General features: G+C 41.1%; 1 protein-coding gene across 2 annotated transcripts in view; it reads left to right on the top strand.

Annotated features, from left to right (window-relative positions):
- sh3bgrl (SH3 domain binding glutamate-rich protein like) overlaps positions 1-20,030 on the top strand; it is an 82,618-nt gene extending 62,588 nt beyond the window's left edge. For both annotated transcript variants that reach the window (XM_043704427.1, XM_043704428.1), the window contains exon 4: positions 16,853-20,030. In XM_043704427.1, coding sequence (XP_043560362.1) covers positions 16,853-16,885 — 33 coding nt within the window. In that variant the 3' untranslated portion in view covers positions 16,886-20,030. The remainder of the gene's footprint in view (positions 1-16,852) is intronic.
- The last annotated feature ends 1,675 nt before the right edge of the window (positions 20,031-21,705 follow it).

Raw genomic sequence — 21,705 nt, 5'->3', positions numbered from 1 at the left:
TGTTAATAAAAAAAGTTTGTCTACGCTGCCTCAACATTGAAGGTATTTACTTGCATTTGACCTGGTGGTCTTGCCTAAAATGATTACGAACCGAAGGAGACTATTTGACTCGGTGTAACTCTGATAGTTCTCACATTCTGTCTCCAACAGCTGTGCGAATGTTTCTGTTTCATGTGTTTACCCAATTAGTATTTTTTGAAATTCTTCATTGAATCCTTTTTCAGGCAGTGCATTCCAGACTGTAACAAGTGTGTGGCTGAGCACAGGGTTGGGTTTGCTGTGAGTTTTACTGTTGAACAGTTGGTGGCATTGACAGCTTCAGCCTCTACAGGTATAGTTATCATGTCACTGAAGTATATAAGGGCCCTAATTGCTTGGAAGTGGACCTTTTCAGCTTTGCAGGAGAAGGGGTCAGAGTTGAAAAGGTGGGGTAAGAGGGAGGATGAGATTTCTTTTAACCAAAAATCAAAATTTACTTCATTGTAAAATTCAGACTGATGATTACACCCACAAAGGAGCCACAATAAGGACTGCTTGCAAACCATGATTATTGGTCAGGTCGATAAGCATGTCAAGAGTTTATATGCCATTGAAACTTGCTTGGATGTACAACTTGAGCCCTTGATGTGGTTTCTGACACAGCTCAGCAATAATTGGTCACAACAACAATCTCTGACCAATGTGTTTATAGAACACCTTCAGGATAGTTAAAAGGTTCCAAAGTATTTCTCAGGAGCTTTGAGACTGAGCTGTATAAGGAGATATAAGCATAACTAAAAGCTTGGATGGAGAGTTACCACACCACTGTGCATAATCATCTCCTCAAGATGACAGTTGAAACTTTATTGCTGGAACAGCACAGCAGGTCAGGCAGCATCCAGGGAACAGGAGATTCGACGTTTCGGGCACAGGCCCTCCTTCAGGCCTGTGCCCGAAACGTCGAATCTCCTGTTCCCTGGATGCTGCCTGACCTGCTGTGCTGTTCCAGCAATAAAGTTTCAACTTTGATCTCCAGCATCTGCAGACCTCACTTTCTCCTCAAGATGACACCATTGTTTGCCATCCTCGAAAATGCATGCTTTTGCTGATATGCTGTGTATAAGCCAACACACTCTCTTATTTCAACTAATATTTGCATGTTTTGGACTTTACTAACCCAATGAGTTGATTTATGGGAATAAGGCAAGAGGAACCATATTGTAAAGGAGATTCACAGACTTTTAAAACACGTTTATTGAAAAGAGAATGCACATGAAGGCTGATGAACAGAAAATGGGTCCCTCTGTGAAAAGAATGAAATACGAAGCTGGTTACCAACAAAAAGTCATAACGCCTGCAAACCGATCAAGTAAGGAGACTGGACTGCGAAAATTTGATGGCACAGAAATGGAAGAAGGAATCTGCCTTGAAGATAATCTTATGGAGAGAGAGTTCTCAAACTGAAGGCTACAAATCTGATCCCATGTAGAATCCTCATGGTGATTCAGAATAAATTGGACAAACATTTTGCAGGGTATTCCAAAAATGATGAACTTGAAAATGTTATAGGTAGAGTCTTACAGGGGCCTGAATAACATGGGCTATGGCAAGGAATGTTGCTGAACCACATGGAAAGTCCAATGAGGCTTGTCACGACATTGGGAGGAACTCACTGCATCTTTTAACTGAGTTCTGAGCATCGAGGTGAGATTCCCACCAGGGAATGGTGAGTTGCCTGTTATTGGGGGGATTATTCCCTGTTAAATACACATTTCTCCTCATTAAAATGCAACCACAAGCAAACTGAAGACCAAGAGTTCTCAACGTGGCGGTCAAAGTAGGTACTTGGAGACTGCAGCTTGCTACCAGTTACCATATCTTCTACAGGGACCCAAGGCACCCCAATCTTTGAGTCTTGCTGCTGTCAGCACTAGACACATGCTCGCCAAATCCACGAACATTGGCATCTGACATATGCCCGTCTCTAAGATCCCTCACGAAGCATCTCTGATCCATTTACAGTATGTTTCTGCAATTCAATGCTGCACCAGTAGCTCTTATTGTAATGCAGCAGCAAGCATACTGTACACTCAGGGACACCAACCCAGCTCATGGACTGGATCCGGCTCCACCTCCGCACTGTTTACTTATTCTCTTCGCACTCACTCACTTAGAACAATACAGTGCAGAACAGGCCCTTCGGCCTCAATGTTGCGCCAACCTGTGAACTATTCTCAGCTCATCCCCCTACACTATCCCATCATCATCCAAACATTTTATATATAGTCAGCTGTCTTTATTCAAGTTGGTGCTTAGATGTCCCAGCACAAAGTAAGAAAGGGCAACCTCCAACACTAGCTCAGGGGCTTGGACATGGTCAGAACACCCCTTGGGGTGGTTACAGTCAGTGTCCACTATCCATCTTGACTCTTTGTCTGCCCTTTTCCCCTGGAATGAGACAGGTATCAAGGGAGATGAAGTGGATGGCACAACTATTACTTTCAGGAGCAGGTGCCCTTAGTGAGTGAGCAGACGGTACAGAGGGCAGGAATGGTTCATGGTAGCATGGATTGGGATAGCAGAGGTCAAGTGGGAAAGGTGCTGCAGGCAATAATATGAGTAGTAGAGTGTTGGGGCTGCCTGTGGCTGAAGCAGTATAAAATGGCTGAAAGTAGTTTTCAGTCGACATAAAATGGCTGAAGATTTTTAGCCGTGAGCAGCCACTGCATCTGTTTCTGTGTAACAGAACCCATTGTATACACTTCAGAAGACCCTTTGTGTGTAATGTTTTATCTAGTTATTGTAGATTTACTCCCTGTATAAAGGCATCTAATTTACTATTTGATCATTGATGACAAGTGGATACAGTGACACAAGAGTAAATGTAAGGAAACTAGTGGTACTTGCATTGAGTGGAGAATGTCATAGAACTTCCTACTTGCTGGGCATTTCACCAGATGACTAAGACTGCACTAATCCAGGGGCCATGGTCTGCTGATATCACCTCCTCCGGTCCTGAGGTAAGATGGCATTCTCCACCTGCACCCACCTACCCACCAGGACTTCCAGGAGCCTGCCCACAAAGCAGGGCACCAATTTTCCTCTTCCCTGCCCGGGGCAAATGTCAGGAGTCGTGTAGGGCAGCACCAGGTTGACAGTACTCGTTCAGGTTCACCATTCAATTTTAATGATGGCATCAGTGCCAGGGATGCTGGTGAATTCTGGGATATCCTGGCAGTAGTGAGTTGTTCTATGTATGTAGAGTGGTGGAATGGGGCTAGTATCAGGCCAGCAGTGTGGTGTAGGGATGGAATAGGTCATTAATGATATGTTTGGTGAGAAAACGTGTCACGCCTCACAGCAAGAAATCCTCCTTTGAAACCTTATGGACTAGATGTCTTGGTTTAAAAAGTTAAGACTCACCTCTATGATTGTGTCTCAAACTATCCTTGTAGAATTATTTCTTGAAATAAAATGTGATATATTGGTTTAATTTGGTGTTAAAACTATTTTTCACATTATGAAATGTTGACTGCCTATACATATCAATACCTGCTTTTTGTACTTAAGATGGTGCTGTGTGTGACGACATTGTACACTCTTCACTGTACTCCTGTTCTTTTGTAACTTGAGTACACAGGACTAAACATAATTTCAATTCTACTGTTTGACCTTTAAACTTGGCATATAAAGGGAACTTTTTGTGAAAGATTTCTCGAGGCTTCAAAGATAAATGTTTAACTTTTCAAAGGTAAATGTAATCTATAGTAGATTTTAAGGAGGACATTTGAAAGGGGAGTGGGTGGGGTTTTCTCTCTAACATTCCCCTCCAAACTACATACCATCCTGACATGGGCCTGTGTATCTTTGATTCTTCATTGTCACTGGGTCAGAATCCTGGAATTCCATTCTGAATGGCACTATGGCTGTACCTACATCAAGTGGACTGCAATTGTTCATCATGCCACCAACCCACCCACCAAATCAAGACATTTGTCATTCTGATACAAAGGGAGCAGCAAGCCCTCATCTCTGAATTGCATTGCTCTTTCAGTTACCAGGAGAATTATTGTTCGGCCTGAGATTTTGAGGAGTGGCTATGTCACACAGGATGTCACTCTGCTTTTTCCTTGTTCACACTTCTACATTTCTGGAAAGGTGATTCCAATCTGGGCTCCCTCAGAAATGAGGAGCCATACTTGCATTCTGACAGCTCTCTCATAGCACCGAGGCAAACTGCGGTCCCGTTTCTCAGCTGTCAGCTGCCATATTCTGGCATTGAAAGGTCCACATCAGCCGCCGTGGAAAGCAGCTCATCACCACCTCTCAAGATCAGTTGGGGATGGGCAATAAATTCTGGCCAGTGTTGTCTGCGTCCCAGACAGGATTACAGAGAAAAGGCAGAGATTGGTTCTGAGTTAAAATGATTTTAACTTGTTACTGTTCTTATTCATTGAGTGAGGGAAGTAATTATAACTTGAGGTTTAGTGTTAACAATCCAGTCACCTTAATACAGTCTGAATGGTAGTAATGTCACTGGGAACGGACCTGTCGAAGGAAGAGTTTTTAGTGTAAGGGCCATTGTCTTGTTTGGCCACAGTATTCATTTGAGCTGGTCCTCATGGTGCATTTGTGGTCCACTAGAGGCAGTGTCATAGTGGTATAAGGTCAGGAGGGAATTGTACTGGGAGTCCTTGACATTGAATCCTGACTCTCTGAAATGTCAGAATATCAGATCGAACACAGGCAAGGAAACTTCCTGCTGATTACCACCCTACATAGCTGACATGCTACCCATCTGGCACACTATTCCCTCCAAAGCTAATCTTCCTCTTAGTTGGCAGCCAACCCACTTGACTCCAAAATTAGCTGGCATCATCTCCCCCTTTGTCCACTGGCATGCCACCCTTCCAGCGCCCTTACATTCCTCTGTATGTAGTTGCTCTATAGCAGCTGTCACAGTGGCTGATGTGGACCTTTCAATGCCAGAATATGGCAGCTGATAGCTCAGAAACGGGACCGCAGTTTGCCTCAGTGCTATGAGAGAGCTGTCAGAATGCAAGTATGGCTCCTCATTTCTGAGGGAGCCCAGATTGGAATCACCTTTCCAGAAATGTAGAAGTGTGAACAAGGAAAAGGCAGAGTGGCATCCCATGTGACATAGCCACTCCTCAAAAACTCAGGCCGAACAATAATTCTCCTGGTAACTGAAAGAGCAATGCAATTCAGAGATGAGGGCTTGCTGCTGCCTTTGTATCAGAATGACAAATGTCTTGATTTGGTGGGTGGGTTGGTGGCATGATGAGTGGGCCTGCTTCTCTCATTGACCCAGGGTGTCCAATCTGTAAGGTCCCTCCAACCACCGTCTCTTCCCGCCCCCCCCACCCCCCCCCCCCCCACCCATCACCAAGCCCATAGAGAGACTATCAGATGGCCAAAGGTCTTCAATTCACCCACTACCCACCTCACTGGATCTGTCATAGTTCACTCATTTCGACTGAACTGTTAAGTCAACTGTGTCTTGTATGACAAGTCAGTCTAATACTTACTTAAACGTGGCACCAAAAAGCTGAGTGGCCTTATCTCTAATGGCTGGGGCTCATGAGATTCCAGTGATGTCCCCCTGTCTCATGAAACACAAGGTTAGAATGCTGGTGCAGCATGTATTCAAGAAGGCAAGTGGCACTTTGATCTTTTTGTTGCAAGGAGGTTGTAGTTTAGAAGTGGGAAAGTCTTGTGACAACTGTGCAGGGTATTGGTGAGGCTGTATCTGGAATACTATGTACGGTTTTGGTCCCTGTAATTAAAAGCAAAGCTGTATCCTGGTAATGGATGCTATGCAAAAGAGATTCATGAGACTGGTTCCTGGGATGAAGGCATGCACTCATTATCATACCTGCTCAATGTAATTGGTTGGGACAATGATTAATCTCATTCAGGGATGTTTGGGTTAAAATGTCCCCAACATGTCTTGGTTTGTCGTTTATTACTGGATCATTGTCAGCAAAGTCCAGCTTCTCGTGTTTGATTAAAATGTTACAAAGAAATACCAGCACAATGTGTAATGGCAGGACAGTTTCACTTGATTCATTCACTATGACCTTGAAATTACTTTGCTTGATACATTGAATATGATACCATTATTGTAATATAAAATGGCTTAACCCATAATTTACATTTCATACATATTAAATATACAAAATATATGATACATATTTATATTTCTACATTAATAAAGTAGTGTAGTTTGTATAGGGACTACCTGAAAATATAGAGAATTCACAATTCTGAGTTCAGCTCTTCCAGTGAGAAGCCAATCTGGGTTCCTGTCATCAATACTTCCTTGCTTCTACAATAACTGTAGGTATCTAATAGAGAATCTGTATTAAAAACATTGATGCTTGCATGGCAAGACATGAGTATCAAACCATCTCATTATAAAATTGGTAACTGCTTTTCCTAAGTCAGCAAATTAATTTTAAAAATGCATTAAGCTTTTGTAGTCTTTGCATAATTTCAAAAGTACATCTGTTTTTTTTTCCCCAATTCATCATACCTTTCTAAATCATTGATCACCATCATGGATGGTACAGCATTTCAATCCTACTCTCCTGTATGGTGGATCCTATCACCATTCACTCCTTCACGACTGATGTGGCACTGCCCACCTACTATACAACTTCTTAATCTTTATAAGGATTATGTTCCAAATAGCATAGCCTCACGTTTTCTCCCAACAAATTTGGAGGATAGAACTTGCCTCTTCATGGAAAACTGGGGAAGCAGAGCTCCTGGCACTCGCTGTACTGAATGGTACATGGAGGAGTGTGTCTTGGATATTGTGTCAACATAAAACAGTGCTCCCCAAGCCTTTAGCCACTGTGACCCCATCACAAGGTGTGAAAAATGTCATGGCCCCACAGTGAGAGACAGTTGGGATTGGGCAGTGGTAGTGTGATGGAGTGGAGAGGAATTGGTGGTTGGAGAGGAATTGGTGGTTGGGGAGAGGTGTGGATGGGTGCACAGAGCTGTGAAGGGGGAGGCAAAGTGTTTGATCTTTAGAGATTTTTAAAAAGTCTATCTTTTCATTTTTATGTAACACTAAATGTCTGTTTGTCTCTGCTAATTAATTATCACTGCTCAGTCACCAAAGCCAATTCCAGTTGTATCAAGAAAAGTTTTTAAAAATTGTTTATGGGATTTGGAAATTGCTAGAAATAACAATTTATTTCTCCTCCCTAACTGCCCTGGCGAAAGCATTGGTGAGGTACCATCTCAAACCCTTACTCTTGTGTGGTGTCAGTATTCATATTGGTAGGGAGAGAGGTTCAGGGTTTTGATCCAGTGACAATGAAGGAATATTTCCAATGTTAATAATATTTCCAAGATGTTCAACATATAGATAAAATTAACAAGATACGCCCCAATAGGATAGTTCTAGCTTAAAATCTGCCAAACCCTTTCTGATGTAATCACCGATTCAGTTACAGTTTAATAATTGCACTGTCCTATCTGCTCCTGTTTAGACTTATATACTCATTGTAATGTTGGTTTGCATCAGAGTTCTCTGAACCTTTTGGGGAATAATTTTAACTGTTAGTGACAGTACCAAGTATCTCCTGTAGCAGGCTGGTTAACCAATTTCAGCAATAGATCCCTTTTCCAAAATGTTTAATAACTAGATCTCCTTCATTGGATATCTTGAGTCCACAGTGTGTGGAAATCTCTTCCCTTCACACTGGGGAAAAAAAAATCATCTAACACCATTTACACTTAATAAAATACTTTAGAATGTAGTCCCTAGTCTGGCATACAAAATACTTTGCACACAGTTCCCATAACAGCGAAGTGTTAATGACAAAGTAATCTGTTTGAGGAAGACATATTGGGCAGAACAAGGAGTGCTCTCCTACCTTTCTTTGAAATAGCTGTCTGGTACCTTTTTTTTTGTCCATTTTAAGAGGGAGATGGGGTATTGGTTCAATGTCTCAACTGAAAGATGACACCTGTGGCGTTGCAGTTGTTCCTCAGTGTCTCACTAAGGTATTAGCCTCGATCCTGTGTTTAAGTATCCTGAGCAATGCTTCAATCTACGGTCTCAGATGAAATTGCTGTCACTGAATGAAGGCTGATACAATAGCATTTTAGTTTAGAACATAGCAGATAGTAACAGTAATAGGCTATTTGACTCTTTGGACTGCAATGCCATCCAATTTGGCTGCTTATCTCACTTGGCAATACTTTCCCACTCTATTGTCACATGCCTTAGTTCCATAAGTCTCCATAATCTACAAGTCCTCTGACTTCAATATACCCACTGACTAAGCTACCACACCTTTTCATTGTAGAAAGTTACTAAGGTTCTCAATGTTTTTTCATATGAATGTATTTCTCCTTTATCTCAATCCTAAATGCCTGTTCCCATGTGGTGACACTGTGAGCCCCGAGACTACACAGTATTGTAACTTCTAGTCTTTATAGAACAATCTAATCATTCCAGGGATCAGGTAGACAAGCAAAACCTCATTGAAGTCCATCTCTGGGCAGTATACCCCTCCTTAAGTAAGAGACCAAGACTGTACACAGAACTCCAGATATGGTCTCATTAAGGTCTTCAAACTTTTATCACCTAATCCTTTGTAATAACATACTAATTTCTTTCCCAATTGCTTCCCTTACCTGCACAATAACTTTGTGATTCCTATGCGTGGGCACACTGTTTTTGATCAGTAAACATCTTGGGTTTATCACTTTTATAATAAAAAATTCTGCTTTTCCACTTTTTTCAGCAAAGTGGATAATTTCACTTCACTTTCTCCGCATTATATTCCATTGGGGACACTTTTGCTGACTTAACTCGTGTCTCTAATTCCTTTTGTAGCCTCTTTGCATTCTTCTCAGAGCTTACTTTCGCATCTTGTTACTAAACTTTGATGCAGCGCCCTTATTTACCTTGTCTAAATTATAGATGGAAATGACAACTATCTGAGGTCAGCACACTGAAACTTTCAGTACCCCACTCATTCTGGCCCATTAATTCCTTTTCTTACAGAATATTAGTTCCAGCTACAAAGTCAGATCATGACAAACAGCTACAAAAAGTGAATTTTTTTATTAACTCAGCTGTTTATAGGAAGCAGAGGTGATTCACATTCTTATTCATGAGTTTCTTCATTTGCATTATTGAAAGAGTTCATCCACCAGTTTACTTTAAGTTCTCCATCAATTGATCTTGCAACTAGCTGAAATTCTCCCAGGGATTGTGTCAAATATAGCTCAGTCAAGATTAATCTAGTAGGGTATAGCAAAGTAGTTATCACTGGAACAGAAGTATGTTTTATGGGGGAATAGTTTCCAGTCTTCAACATACTAACCAATATAATTTATTATGAAAATAATTTAAATTACTGAAATGCTTTTTCTCTATTATTGTAAATCTTAGCAGTGATGCATTTGCACATACTATGCACTCATAAATATGACGTAATTTTTTTCTGTCATTTTCAATTGACAATGGAGTCAAAGGGTGGAGTGGAGGGGTATAGACAAGAAAGTGAAATTGACGCCACACTATTATTGAAAACCAGAACAGGCTGAGTGAAGGGTCACAGCCCGAAACGTTGACTTTCCTGCTTGTCCAATGCTGACCAACCTGCTGTGTTTCTCCAGCTCCACATCTATTATTGTGGGTGGCACGGTGGCTCAGTGGTTAGCACTGCTGTCTCAGTGCCAGGGACCCAGTTCGATTCCAGCCTCGGGTGACTGTCTGTGTGGAGTTTGCACATTCTCCCTGTGTTTGTGCAGGTTTCCTCCCACAATCCAAAAATGTGCAGATTAGGTGAATTGGCCATGCTAAATTGCCCATAGCATAGTTTATTAGTCAGGGATAAATATAGGTTAGGGGAATGGATCTGGGTGGGTTGCTCTTCGAAGGGTCAGTGTGGGCTTGTTGGGTAGAAAGGCCTGTTTCCACACTGTAGGAATTCTAATTCTAATCTATGGACTCTGGCTTTCAGCATCTGCAGTCCTTACTGTCACTGAGTGGCCTATTCTCATTCCTCATTCATATGTTTGAGATTGATTGAATGTAAAATGTGAAGCATGTAAATGTTGCATATGGTTCAGGAGCTTAATGATATCAAAAGGATTAAACATTCAAAAGTATAAGTACAGTGTGTTTGGGTACTGATATAATGTGCTAAAGAATGACAGGACATATATTCTCTCTAATGTGGTCACCAGTGAGTCTAGCTGTTTCTGAAGGAGGTTTGAAAAATTCTATATGCAGTGTGGTGAAGTTACAGAGCATCTCTCCTGATCGGAGAACATCCCATGGAGTTTCAAAACAACAAACTACTTTGGAATTGTAGTCACTATTGTAAGAGAGAGCGAGTGCTCTCTCACATGAGTGACAGAGACAGTTAATCTCTTCCACATTTAATGATCACATCCCAACAATTGATACCCAGTGTAAGGTGAATTAAGTCAGAATGATGAATATCTCTGCTTGAGTTGAACAGTTTCTTTTTTCTCTGTAAGAGGTACTGATGACAGTGTGAGGTAACAAATTTCTTTACAAACTCTTACTTGGAAATGCTTATGTGGAGGATACAGTATATAACATTTTCATATTTAATTTTTTTTAATATATTCACTCATGGGATGAGGGCCTCACTGGCTCGGCCAGCATTTATTGCCCATCCCTAATTGCCCAGAGAGCCATTAAGAGTCAACTATATTGCTATGGGTCTGTTGAAGTCACATGTAGGTAAGACCAGATAAGGAAGGCAGTTTCCTTCCCTAAAGGCATGAGCGACCCAGATGTTTTTATTTCCAACAATCGACAATGGATTCATGGTCATAGAGTCATAGAGACATACAGCACAGAAACAGACCCTTAAGTCCAACTCGTCCATGCCGACCAGATATCCTAACCCAATCTAGTCCCACCTGTCAGCACTGGCCCTATTCCTCCAAACCCTTCCTATTCATATATCATTCAGCTGCCTTTTAAATGTTGCAATTGTATTAGCCTCCACCACTTCCTCTGGTAGCTCATTCTGCACACCACCCTCTGCATGAAAAAGTTGCCCCTTAGGTGCCTTTAGGTCTCACCCTAAGCCTATGTTCTGGACTCTCCCAACCCAGGGAAAAGACCTTGTCTATTTACTCTATCCATGCCCCTTATGATTTTATAAACTCTATAAGGTCACCCCTCCGCCTCTGACACTCCATGGAAAACAGCCCTAGCCTATCAGCCTCTCACAATAGCTCAAACCCTCCAACCGTGGCAACATCCTTGGAAATCCTTTCTGAACCTTTTCAAGTTTCACAACATCCTTTTGATAGGAAGGAGACCAGAATTGCATGCAATATTCCAAAAATGGCCTAACCAATGTCCTGTACAGCCGCAGCATGACCTCCCAACTCCTGTGTCAATACTCTGACCAATAAAGTCATCTTTAGATTCTTAATTCCAGTTTTGTATTGAATTCAAATTCCACCATCTGCCGTGGCCAGATTTGAACCTAGGTCCCCAGAACATTACTGGGGTCTCTGGATTAATAGTCTAGTGATAATACCACAAGGCCATCACTTCTCCATAAATTCCCTAATAATGAAGATGTATTGTGTAAAAGAGACATGATAGGGTTACTAGGTATGTCTTTTTCTGATACTTTGCCCTCCTTTTTTCAAAAGTACATAAGCAAATAATATGGTTATAGATTGTAATGGAATCACTCCAGTGTTTTACATAGGCATCACGTTAGTACGACAAGGGAGTTAGAGGCACTGTTTGTTTGAAGGGAGAAGGATTGTAGCTTCTAACTCGAGTTTCTAGCTTTTTGGTCAAGTTCAGCTCGAGATGTGAAGCTGATTGACTTTATTCATCTGGGCAATGGTCATGTTTACCTGGTTCCCCATTTATAAAACAGTAGCGGTGATTTTACCTGATCCTGGAGAATGAGAGAGACAGAAAGGAGGAGGAACTCACCGGGACGACTAGTCCATTTCGCTGACCTAACCTGCGTGCACAAAGTGGCCACCTTGCTGCAGTTTGTCCCTTCTAGGAAGGCAGGTAATCTTGTGGATATACAGTCAGATCAGCAGAGGCCTCAATCTCATGGGCCCAGGAGTAATCTGCTCACATGTCCCCATCAGAAAAACAGTATGTTTCCTGTGTCCTTCTGTGGACTGCCTACAATGCACCTTTCTCATGATAGCTCCTCAACACCTGCTACAAATGGGGTTTGTTGCATCTAATTTGCATCTTGAATTTGAAACTGGAGGGTTTCTTTCTGTATGCCATAGCAGCCTGACTTGTGGAATCCAATGAAACTCTGAGTTAGTTCTGATGGCAACAAAGGCCCCAGACAAAGATGATAAATACCTGGGATGGGATGAGAGTGGCCAATTTCTGTGGCCATTCCCACTTGGAGAACTGAATCAAAATCACTTCCAGACTTAACAGAATGAAACAAATTAAACTCTTGCACCTTGGCATAAAAATCGAGTGACCAACCATTCGGAAAAGATCTGTTCTATTTGCTGTAATGTCATCAGGAGAAAATGAGCCCTGCAAATGCTGGAGAGTCTGAGTCAGAAAGTATGTGGTGCTGGAAAAGCACAGCAGGTCAGGCAGTATCCAAGGAGTAGGAGGGTTGACATTTCAGACATAAGCCCTTCATGTACCAGTTATGGTAATGTACTTACACAACTTGACTGTCAAGGTAGAAGACCACATTTGGTCTTAAAAGGCTTTGATTCTGGATGTGTAAAATTCTGAGTTACAATTTCTAATGCATAGGTTTTATAATTAGATGTGAGAGCTTTCCTCCCTTGGGCCTATATTTCACTGTGCACTTCCAATGATTTATTTAGGCTGATCTTGGAGGACTATTTTAACTAGAATACCCAATTATTCTAAAATGACCATTTCTCATTACATATCATTTTGGTGCCCTACAGTGACTCAGATTTAATCATGCCATTTGTATGATAATCCATATATGGAGTTAGTCACAACACTCCTTTTATGGGATAGGCATCAAACATTATGAAAGGGGAAAATAATCAATTGTAATATTCACAAGGCAGATTAAGAACTCTGATTGTATGGTGATATGCTGAAACAACATTTTTGCATTGGTTAATCAGGTAGTTAGTATCTTTTAAATCAGATTATAATAGAAATCATTTGGATTTTGAAGTAAATTGGATGAATCCAGCCATTTTTTGCAGGGTGTTTTTTTTAAATCTGATTTAGACTTGCATTCCCAGACTTAGGAGTTGGGAACTTACTAATTCCTGCCAATGGGCAGATGCACTCCTTTTTCCTGCACTCCTCAAAAGAAATGTCCTTAGGCTGGTCCCAGTCAAACAGTACGCCTAACAAGTTAACTCAGTTGTGTTTGGAGTAAAAGTGGAGGGCCCAACCTCCAATGACCTGTGACCAACTTGTTGAAACTCTATGGATTGAATCTTGGTTTTTCTTTTTGTTAAGTCTAAGTTGCATGGAGCTTTTTGGAGGGTTTCTCACCAAGAGGCCTAGCAAGTATCTCGGTGTCTCTTGCCAAAATGGCCTCATTCATTACCTCCCCAACCCCAGTGATATCACTTGCACCTGATTTCCGTCCCATTTTACCACACACCATTCCTGGAACAACTCTGCACTCATTGTGTATCCCAGAATTCATTAGTATGTATGGCACTGGCGCCATCTTTACAGTGTGGCTGTGCACCAAGGCAATCATTCTCAGTCCGGGTCTGCCTTGCACAGTTCCTGCACGTTTGCCCCAGATATGGCAGACTGTGGATATCCATACCCCGCTTTGCTGACAGGGACCTTGAAAGTCCTGCTGGACAGATGGAACTTGCTCTTTCCCCCAGAGCAGCAGTGAAGGTCTCCAGACCCTCCCAGCCTGGTCCAAAGTTGCCACCTGGGCTAACATATCCTGACATGTGGAGGAATGCTCAGTAAGAAGGTCAATGTACTTTTCCACTGTGCCAATGTAAGTACCGCCATCTTCTCTCCAATACCTCGCACTCACTATATCCCTGCACTGTACCCACTTCGCAGCAAGGCTAATGCTCTACCACTGTCACTATTGCCTACAACATCCTCCCTCCCTCCCTCCCTCCTTCACTCTCACCCACCCACATTGTATTAACAAGCATTTGTCCTCATCAGATGGCATCTCGCCGTTGCCCAGCAAGAATCTCACCACGCTGCTTGTGAAAAGCATGGGAAATGGAGCAAGATGATCTCAATGGTGACATGGGCCTCAGTGGACTTTTCTCTCAGTGCACAGCTCACCATAACACAGGCCACTCCATACAATTCTGCTATATAATGTTGCACAACCTGGGAGTCGAAGAGGTGTTTGATGTTCTCTAAATCCCTGGCTGAACTCGCTTGACATTTTCCAGATCTTCATCTGATTTTTTCCTCGTGATTATAGAGTCATAGAGATGTACAGCAAGGAAATGGGTTGTTCCATCCCACTCGTCTGCACTGACCAGGCATCCCAATCTGACCTAGTCCCATTTGCCAGCATGTGATCCATATCTCTTTAATACTTTACTATTCGTATAGCCTTCCTATTCATATACCCATCCAGATGCCTTTTAAATGTTATAATTGTACCAGCCTCCACCACTTTTTCCATTCATGCTCTTTCCATATATGCACCGTGGGTTACCTCCAGTACGGGTTCTAAATTGCCACGATGGCTGTTAGCAGAAGGAAGTGGTGACTGCTCGTTAATTATCTAGATGAGGGAGTGCATCAGCAGGGGATACAGAGTCAGTGAGGTGGGAACCGTTATACATCCATTGTAATGGAGGTCAATGACACAGCCACTGTGTTTAGCCCACTGTACGACCCATCCAGCAGGACCTTCAGATCCCTTATCCACAAACTGGGGCAGAATTCAAGAACCACACAGGGCAGCTTTGAACTGACAGTGCTGGTCTGGCTGTCAATTTGCAGGTAGCACCAGCACAAGGGATTCCAATCTTTTAGTGGATCTGGCCTGGATGGTGAGCTCTTCTGGGAATGGCACACGATATGTTGGGGCTAGAATCAGATATTATGGCTGTCGTTAGGACAGGGTGAGTAGTTAATGTGCGTTTGGCAAGACACAGCGACACATCTCAATTAGCCTTGTGGCAAAAAAAAACTTATTGGAGCAGTTTAAAATAATAAAGGGGCTCGGTGTCGTAGAGAGGAGAAGCTGTTTCCTGTGTCGTTAAGATGAATAACCAGAGAACAAAATATTTTAATTGACCAATGAGGATTTTTTTTTCTAATGCAATGTTGCAACCTGGAATGCACTGACTGGAAAGAGTGTTGGAAGCAGAAGTGACAGTAGCTTTTAACATTGGATACACCCACGTGTAAATGAAGAATTATAAGGGCTAAGCTGTAAGTAGAATCTTTTAAAGAATTAAAAAAAAACATGAAAGACTATGTGGCCTCTTCCTGAGTCATAGTGATACAACACGGAAACAGACCCTTCGGTCCAACCAGTCCATGCCGAACATAATCCCAAACTAAGCTAGTCCCACTTGCCTGCTCCTGGCCCATATCCCTCCAAACCTTTCATATTGTAATTGCACCCACATTGATCACTTCCTGTAGAAGTTCATTCCACACACAAACCACCCTCTGTGGGGAAAAAAAAAGTTTCTCTTCATATCTTTTTCTAAATCTCCTCTCACCTTAAAAATGTGCCCCCCAGTCTTGAAATTCCCCATCCGAGACACCTACCAGTAATCCTATCAATACCCCTCATGATCCTAGATAAGGTCACCTCTCAATCTCCTATACTCCACCCTTCAAGCATTCTGCCTGTATTCCTGATGAAGGGTTTTTGCCCGAAATGTCGATTTTCCTGCTCCTCGGATGCTGCCTGAACTGCTGTGCTTTTCCAGCACCACTCTACTCCAGAGTCTGGTTTCCAGTATCTGCAGTCATTGTTTTTACCTTTTTATCCAGTGAAAAAGGTCACAGCCTACCCAGCCTCCTCTTATACCTCAAACCCTCAATTCCATCTTGGTAAATCTCTTCTCAACCCTCTCCAACTTATTAAAACCTTCCTATAATTGGGCGGCCAGAAATGGAAACAGTACTCCAAAGAGGCTTCACCAATGTTCTGTACAACCTCAACATGTCTTCCGAACTTCTGTAAATTACGTAAAACATCTGCAATTTGTGATAAATGCAATTTGTGATATATGGAAGCATTGATAAAATGAGATGTGTGTTCCCAATGCAGGAAACAGGTACCATTAGTTACAGGTGCTATCATCCAATGTGCATGTTGTATCTAAGGCTTTACATCATTAGTGTAAAGGCTGTGTTTAAACACCCATTCTGTATGGTGTTTGCCTAATGTAAAGTGAGAATGGATGAAAGTAGTGGCTGCAACAATCACTTTCTAACAACAATTGTTTACAACAGTTAAGGGTTTGCTATCACCAATTTCCGGTGTGAAACGCTGCAGAAAACAAACATTGTTTTTAAGGTGCGTGACAACAGGAAAGCAAAAACGTTACGTTTATTCCAAGTGTTCTGGAACCATTCCTTCTGGTGTTAGTTGTGTTCCTCTGGCCCTGATAGCCTTATTTACATTAATTTATAGTTTGCCAAGGGTGTGAGTTTAAGAGCAGTGCTCTGATTTGTGTGCATGTGTGTGCAGTGCTCCTGGCAGTAGTGTTGGCCATAAACATAGCCTTGATTTAAACTTTGTGGTTGGTCTGGGGTGTTCCCACTCTTGGCGCTTAAGGAAAACAAATGATTGACCAGTCTTGTTGTGGGATGCTTTTATTTTATGATATATAATATTTATTCATGTTTTTGCCTTTTCAGGAAGCTGAAGCCCTTGCAAAACAAGAATCTTGAACTCCAATTTCATTACAACAAATATTATCGGCTAACCAGATTATTCTAGTGTGAGCAAAGTACGATTTAGGATTGTGTACAATTTATTGGAGAGGACCATGTGAGATATAAAGAAGCCTCTCTCACTTAGTTAAAACACCCAGTAGATTTTATTAATAACTAGTAACTGGGTGACAGTGGACCACCAGGTTTATATGAAGTGTGTATTGAATACAATTGCTTTTTTAATAGTTTATTTGAGCTTATTTTTCTACTTGGTCATCTGATTTAAGCAGACACCCAACATATTACCAAAAGAAAAAAGTTGCAGTAAAACATTTCTTTACCTAGCATTTTTGTGTTCTTTCTAAATTTTATGGTTGTAATTCTGACAATCCTGCAAAACAAGCTCTCTTGAGGCTGAAGAGTGAGCATTGAGTTAATTTCACTGCTAATTCTACAGTTCCACACTCTGTCTTCTGGTCTCTTATCTGCTTCAACTCTTTATTTCACATATAGGGAGCTTGTTTTGCTCTGTTATCTTGTGCTGGTCTCCTTGGAATCCAATTCCTGAACCAAAGGACAAATAAGATAAATGTGCCATGTTACCTGATTCATTTAATGGATATTGTAATGTTGTTTCAGGTTTTTAACATGATCAAATAGAAGCGGCTGGAGAAAAGTCAAGTTCTGGTCTTTAATAATGCTAGATTAAGCACAGTTAAACTGCATCCCCTTGTTTTCAGCACATTTATTCTACTCTAATATAAAAGCTTGCTTTATTTTTACAGAGCAGCATTGCCTCTGAGTCTGATTTTAGATGCAACCTGATGACACGGGCTTTATCTAATCTTTTTTTAAAAAATCCTCATTCTTTTGCATTTAAAATATTTCAATAACCAAGTAAATTTAAACTGCATTTTGAAACAACAGCAAATGTGTTTTGTCCTGTTTGGTTAATGTGATGTCTGAACTGATTAATAGAATGTTTAAGAAGAAAATTCTCTTCCCAAACTACCTGATGTACAATGTAAGCTTTCTCCAGTCAACATAAGCATCCTCTTGCCATTTTCCGAGCTGTTTGACAGCTAACAACATGCAGACTCACACTTTGATACTGGAAATTATTTTGGAGAGGTTTTAATACATTGAAATGTCTTTTAAAAATCACTGAGAAGGGTGAAACAATATTTAACAATTACTCATGCTTCTTCCCAGCATAGTAACAGGTTATTTTTGCAGCATCTCTGATCTCAGATTCTAAATTATCTTCAGTTACATCTTGAGGTCAAGCAGCCTTTTACAATAACTTGCTTTATTTCGACAGGAAAGATGCAGCAAATTCCTCATCCTAATACAGTCCCCACCACATATAGCAGGTACTTTTTTTTTGTCAACAACACCATTTGCTCAGTGTAATACTCATGCTAACTGGACACCCAAAATGTCAGAAGAAGCTAGAATTTGCTGCCCCCTGTGGTCCAAGTGAAAGCTGCACCTAATTGGGAGATCTTTGTCTCTACAGCCTGATCTAACATAAGATAATTGACCCATTTTCTTCAAATATTTCTGTATACTTGCTAACTGTCCCCAGAAATTATCCCATTAATGGTAATATCTGTGTTGCTCCTGTAAGAATGGTGCTAAACACAGTCATAATTTTCCTCAGAAACAAAATGCTTATCATAGAGCCGCTACAGTGTGGAAGCAGGGCATTTGACCCATCAAGTCCACATCAACCTTCCAAGGAGTATCCCAGCCTGATCCAACCCTATTCCTGCATTTCCCATGGTTAATCCATCAAGACTGCACATTATGGGCAACTTAGCATGATCAATCCACCTAACTTGCATTACGTTGCCCTGTGAGAGTAAATTTGAGCTCCTGACACAAATCCACGCAGACTCAGCGAGAATGTGCAAACTCCACACAGACAGTCACCCAAGGGTGGAATTGAACTCCGGTCCCTAGTGCTGTGAGGTAGCAGTGCTAGCCACTGACCCACCTTGCAACCTCACTTATAACCAGTCATTTTGCTGCACAAAATAAGCTTAGAATTAGATAGAACACATACCACTTAAGACAACAGAAATACCGTATATACTCAAGTTGTGGTCACATTTTTTTGACTACTTTTTAAGGTTACATTTTATAGGGTAAACTATTACATGGTCACTACTTTTGAGGGGCTGAAATTCACGCCCATCAAAATTCATGCCATATCATTAGCAGAAGCCCAACTGATCTCTAAACGAATGAAGGAAAAACAAATGAGAGTAATTTTGAGAACCCAGAGCGGAGCACAACAACCAGTGGACTGGAAGACCGGGGGCGGAGCAGAACAACGACACACTGGAAAGCTGGAGCAGCAAATGATGGCTGCCATACTGACTCAAAAACATTGATCTGTTACCGGTGGAAAACTAGGGTCGACCTTTACACGAGATATATGGAAAATTCCAGATTATTTGGGCAAAAATAGGGGGTCAACTTTTACATGAGATCGACTATTACTCGAATATATGTGGTAAGCATTCAGTGCAACATGTCTATACCAATGTTTATGCTTTATACTGTCACCTTGTGTCATAACATCTTGTTGATATATCCTTTCTTTTCATCATCCAGTTAGTTTCTCCTTCAATTCAAATATGCTATTCTGCTTCTCCTTAGTTCCATCGTCTAAGCATTCAGTGAAAAAAATACTAGAGTATTGGAAACACTGTGAAAAACAACTTTGAAAGTGATAAAAACACCTGTTATAGATAATGGCTACACTTTGATGGCCAATCTAACTGATTGTCAGTTTTAAAAATGAAATTTTTAAGGGTGGGGCTTTAAGGTAGGTGAAGAATGGAAATCACACACATGTTCTGCACTTGCAAACTTGACCTGGGGGATGTTCTTAAATCCCCCTTATCTGGGAAGTGGCTGCAGGTTTCAATGGCTCTATGACTGCAGAAGAGCCATCATGGCATTCTATTCCAGTTTTGATGAAACCTTTGGAAAATACCAATGTTGTCACTGTGGACTTTACAATGATTTGTGGGATATCTTGCAGTTTGTGTTTGAGAAATCTTTTAAAAACCAGAACATGTCTTTTGATTTGTTGCATTTGCTGTTAAGATGTATATTAAGAAAATAAAAGTGAAATTAATAAATATTACATTTGTTGCAGCGTGGTGCCTTTTCTCCAAGTGACCGTGATTTTTTTATTTTTGCTGTAGTCGTGGCTATATTTGTGTTTTTGCCTTTTCTATCTCTCCCTGGTTCACACTCAAACACAGCTTTACACAAGCCCTCAAACCTACTGTGACTCCAGCCATTTCACATTGTCCTGTCTTCCTACATTCTCCTAACACAGAATCCCAGATGTAATGGTTACAAGAGCAGACCTTGGATGCATGTTCTTCCCAATAGCTTTAACTTTTACATAGAGGGTGTGGTCTCAAGATGCTTGGTGGGGCAGTGGGATACTGAATGGATTGTGTAGGAGCGAGACAGAAGAAAAGGATCATTGCTTTGGAAGAAGGAAACTAAGTGACAGCACTGATGTTGTGAGGTCCAACGAGCAGTGACTGACAACAGGGGACATGGACAGAAGGAATTGGGGGGGGGGAATTAACATCAAAGAAAAAAGGAGGATGATTTCACTGGTGCAGGTGTCTGTCTGAAATTTAAATCTGGTTCTGTATGAAATTGGCAAGATAGCAGTGGGGAAGCATTTCTGGGTGCAGAGTTTACATAGGATGGAGCAAGATGGACAATTCCAGTTATAAACTATTTCCACTGATTGGAGATGATAGTCTGAGAATTACACCATACTATTCAGGAGAGATGTTAGGAAACATTTCTACACATGTAGGGTGGTAGGTGTTTGGAACTCTCTTTCACAAACATCAGTGGGTGCTGGAACAATTAAGTCTAAACCTGAGATAGATAAGCGAAGGGTCTGGACCAAATGCAGATCACAGATCAGTCATGGACAATGTGTTGCTGCCTCAACTCTTTTTAAACTGAAAGTAAAGTATGCTGTACTCTTTTAAATTAAAAATAAATGAAAATTAAGCTTCCTTGACACTATTCCCATTAAACACTCCCAGGGCCCCTCGACACTGGCTCCATCAAATCTGCCTGTACAGTCATGATTCGGAGATGCCGGTGTTGGACTGGAGTGTACTAAGTTTAAAAATCTCACAACACCAGGTTATAGTCCATCAGGTTTAATTAGAAGCACTAGCTTTCAGAGCACCATTCCTTCATCAGGTGGTTGTGGAGGACACAATTGTAATACACAGAATTCATAGCAAAAGTTTACACAGTGTGATGTAACTGAAATTATACATTGAAAAATACCTTGATTGTCTATTGAGTTTTTCATCTGTTCGAATACCATGATAGTTTCACTTCTTTCATATGTAAATCACAAAACATTTTTTTAAAAGTTGTATTCTCAGGTTAACTGTAACAATTGGTGTTAGCCAGACAATATGTTGAAGATGTTACCCCCACTGTGTTCTCTGTCTGTGCCATGATGTTTAAATTGATTCTAATCTAAAAAGTGAGATAACAAAGTTTCACATGAATTCATGCAGTTTTTGAGCAAAGTACAATGTAACTCTGCAAGTACAAATTCACCCCACAAACATATATGTATGTATGTGCATGTGGCTCTGTGTGTGAAAGAAGTGAAACTATCATGGTATTCGAACAGATGAAAGACTCAGCAGACAATCAAGGTATTTTTCAATGTATAATTTCAGTTACATCACACTGTGTAAACTTTTGCTATAAATTCTGTGTCTAACAATTGTGTCCTCCACAACCACCTGATGAAGGAG

Source organism: Chiloscyllium plagiosum, chromosome 15 (genome assembly GCF_004010195.1).
Source record: "Chiloscyllium plagiosum isolate BGI_BamShark_2017 chromosome 15, ASM401019v2, whole genome shotgun sequence".
Classification (NCBI taxonomy): Eukaryota; Metazoa; Chordata; class Chondrichthyes; order Orectolobiformes; family Hemiscylliidae; genus Chiloscyllium; species Chiloscyllium plagiosum.
This window is presented reverse-complemented; position numbering and strand designations above follow the sequence as displayed.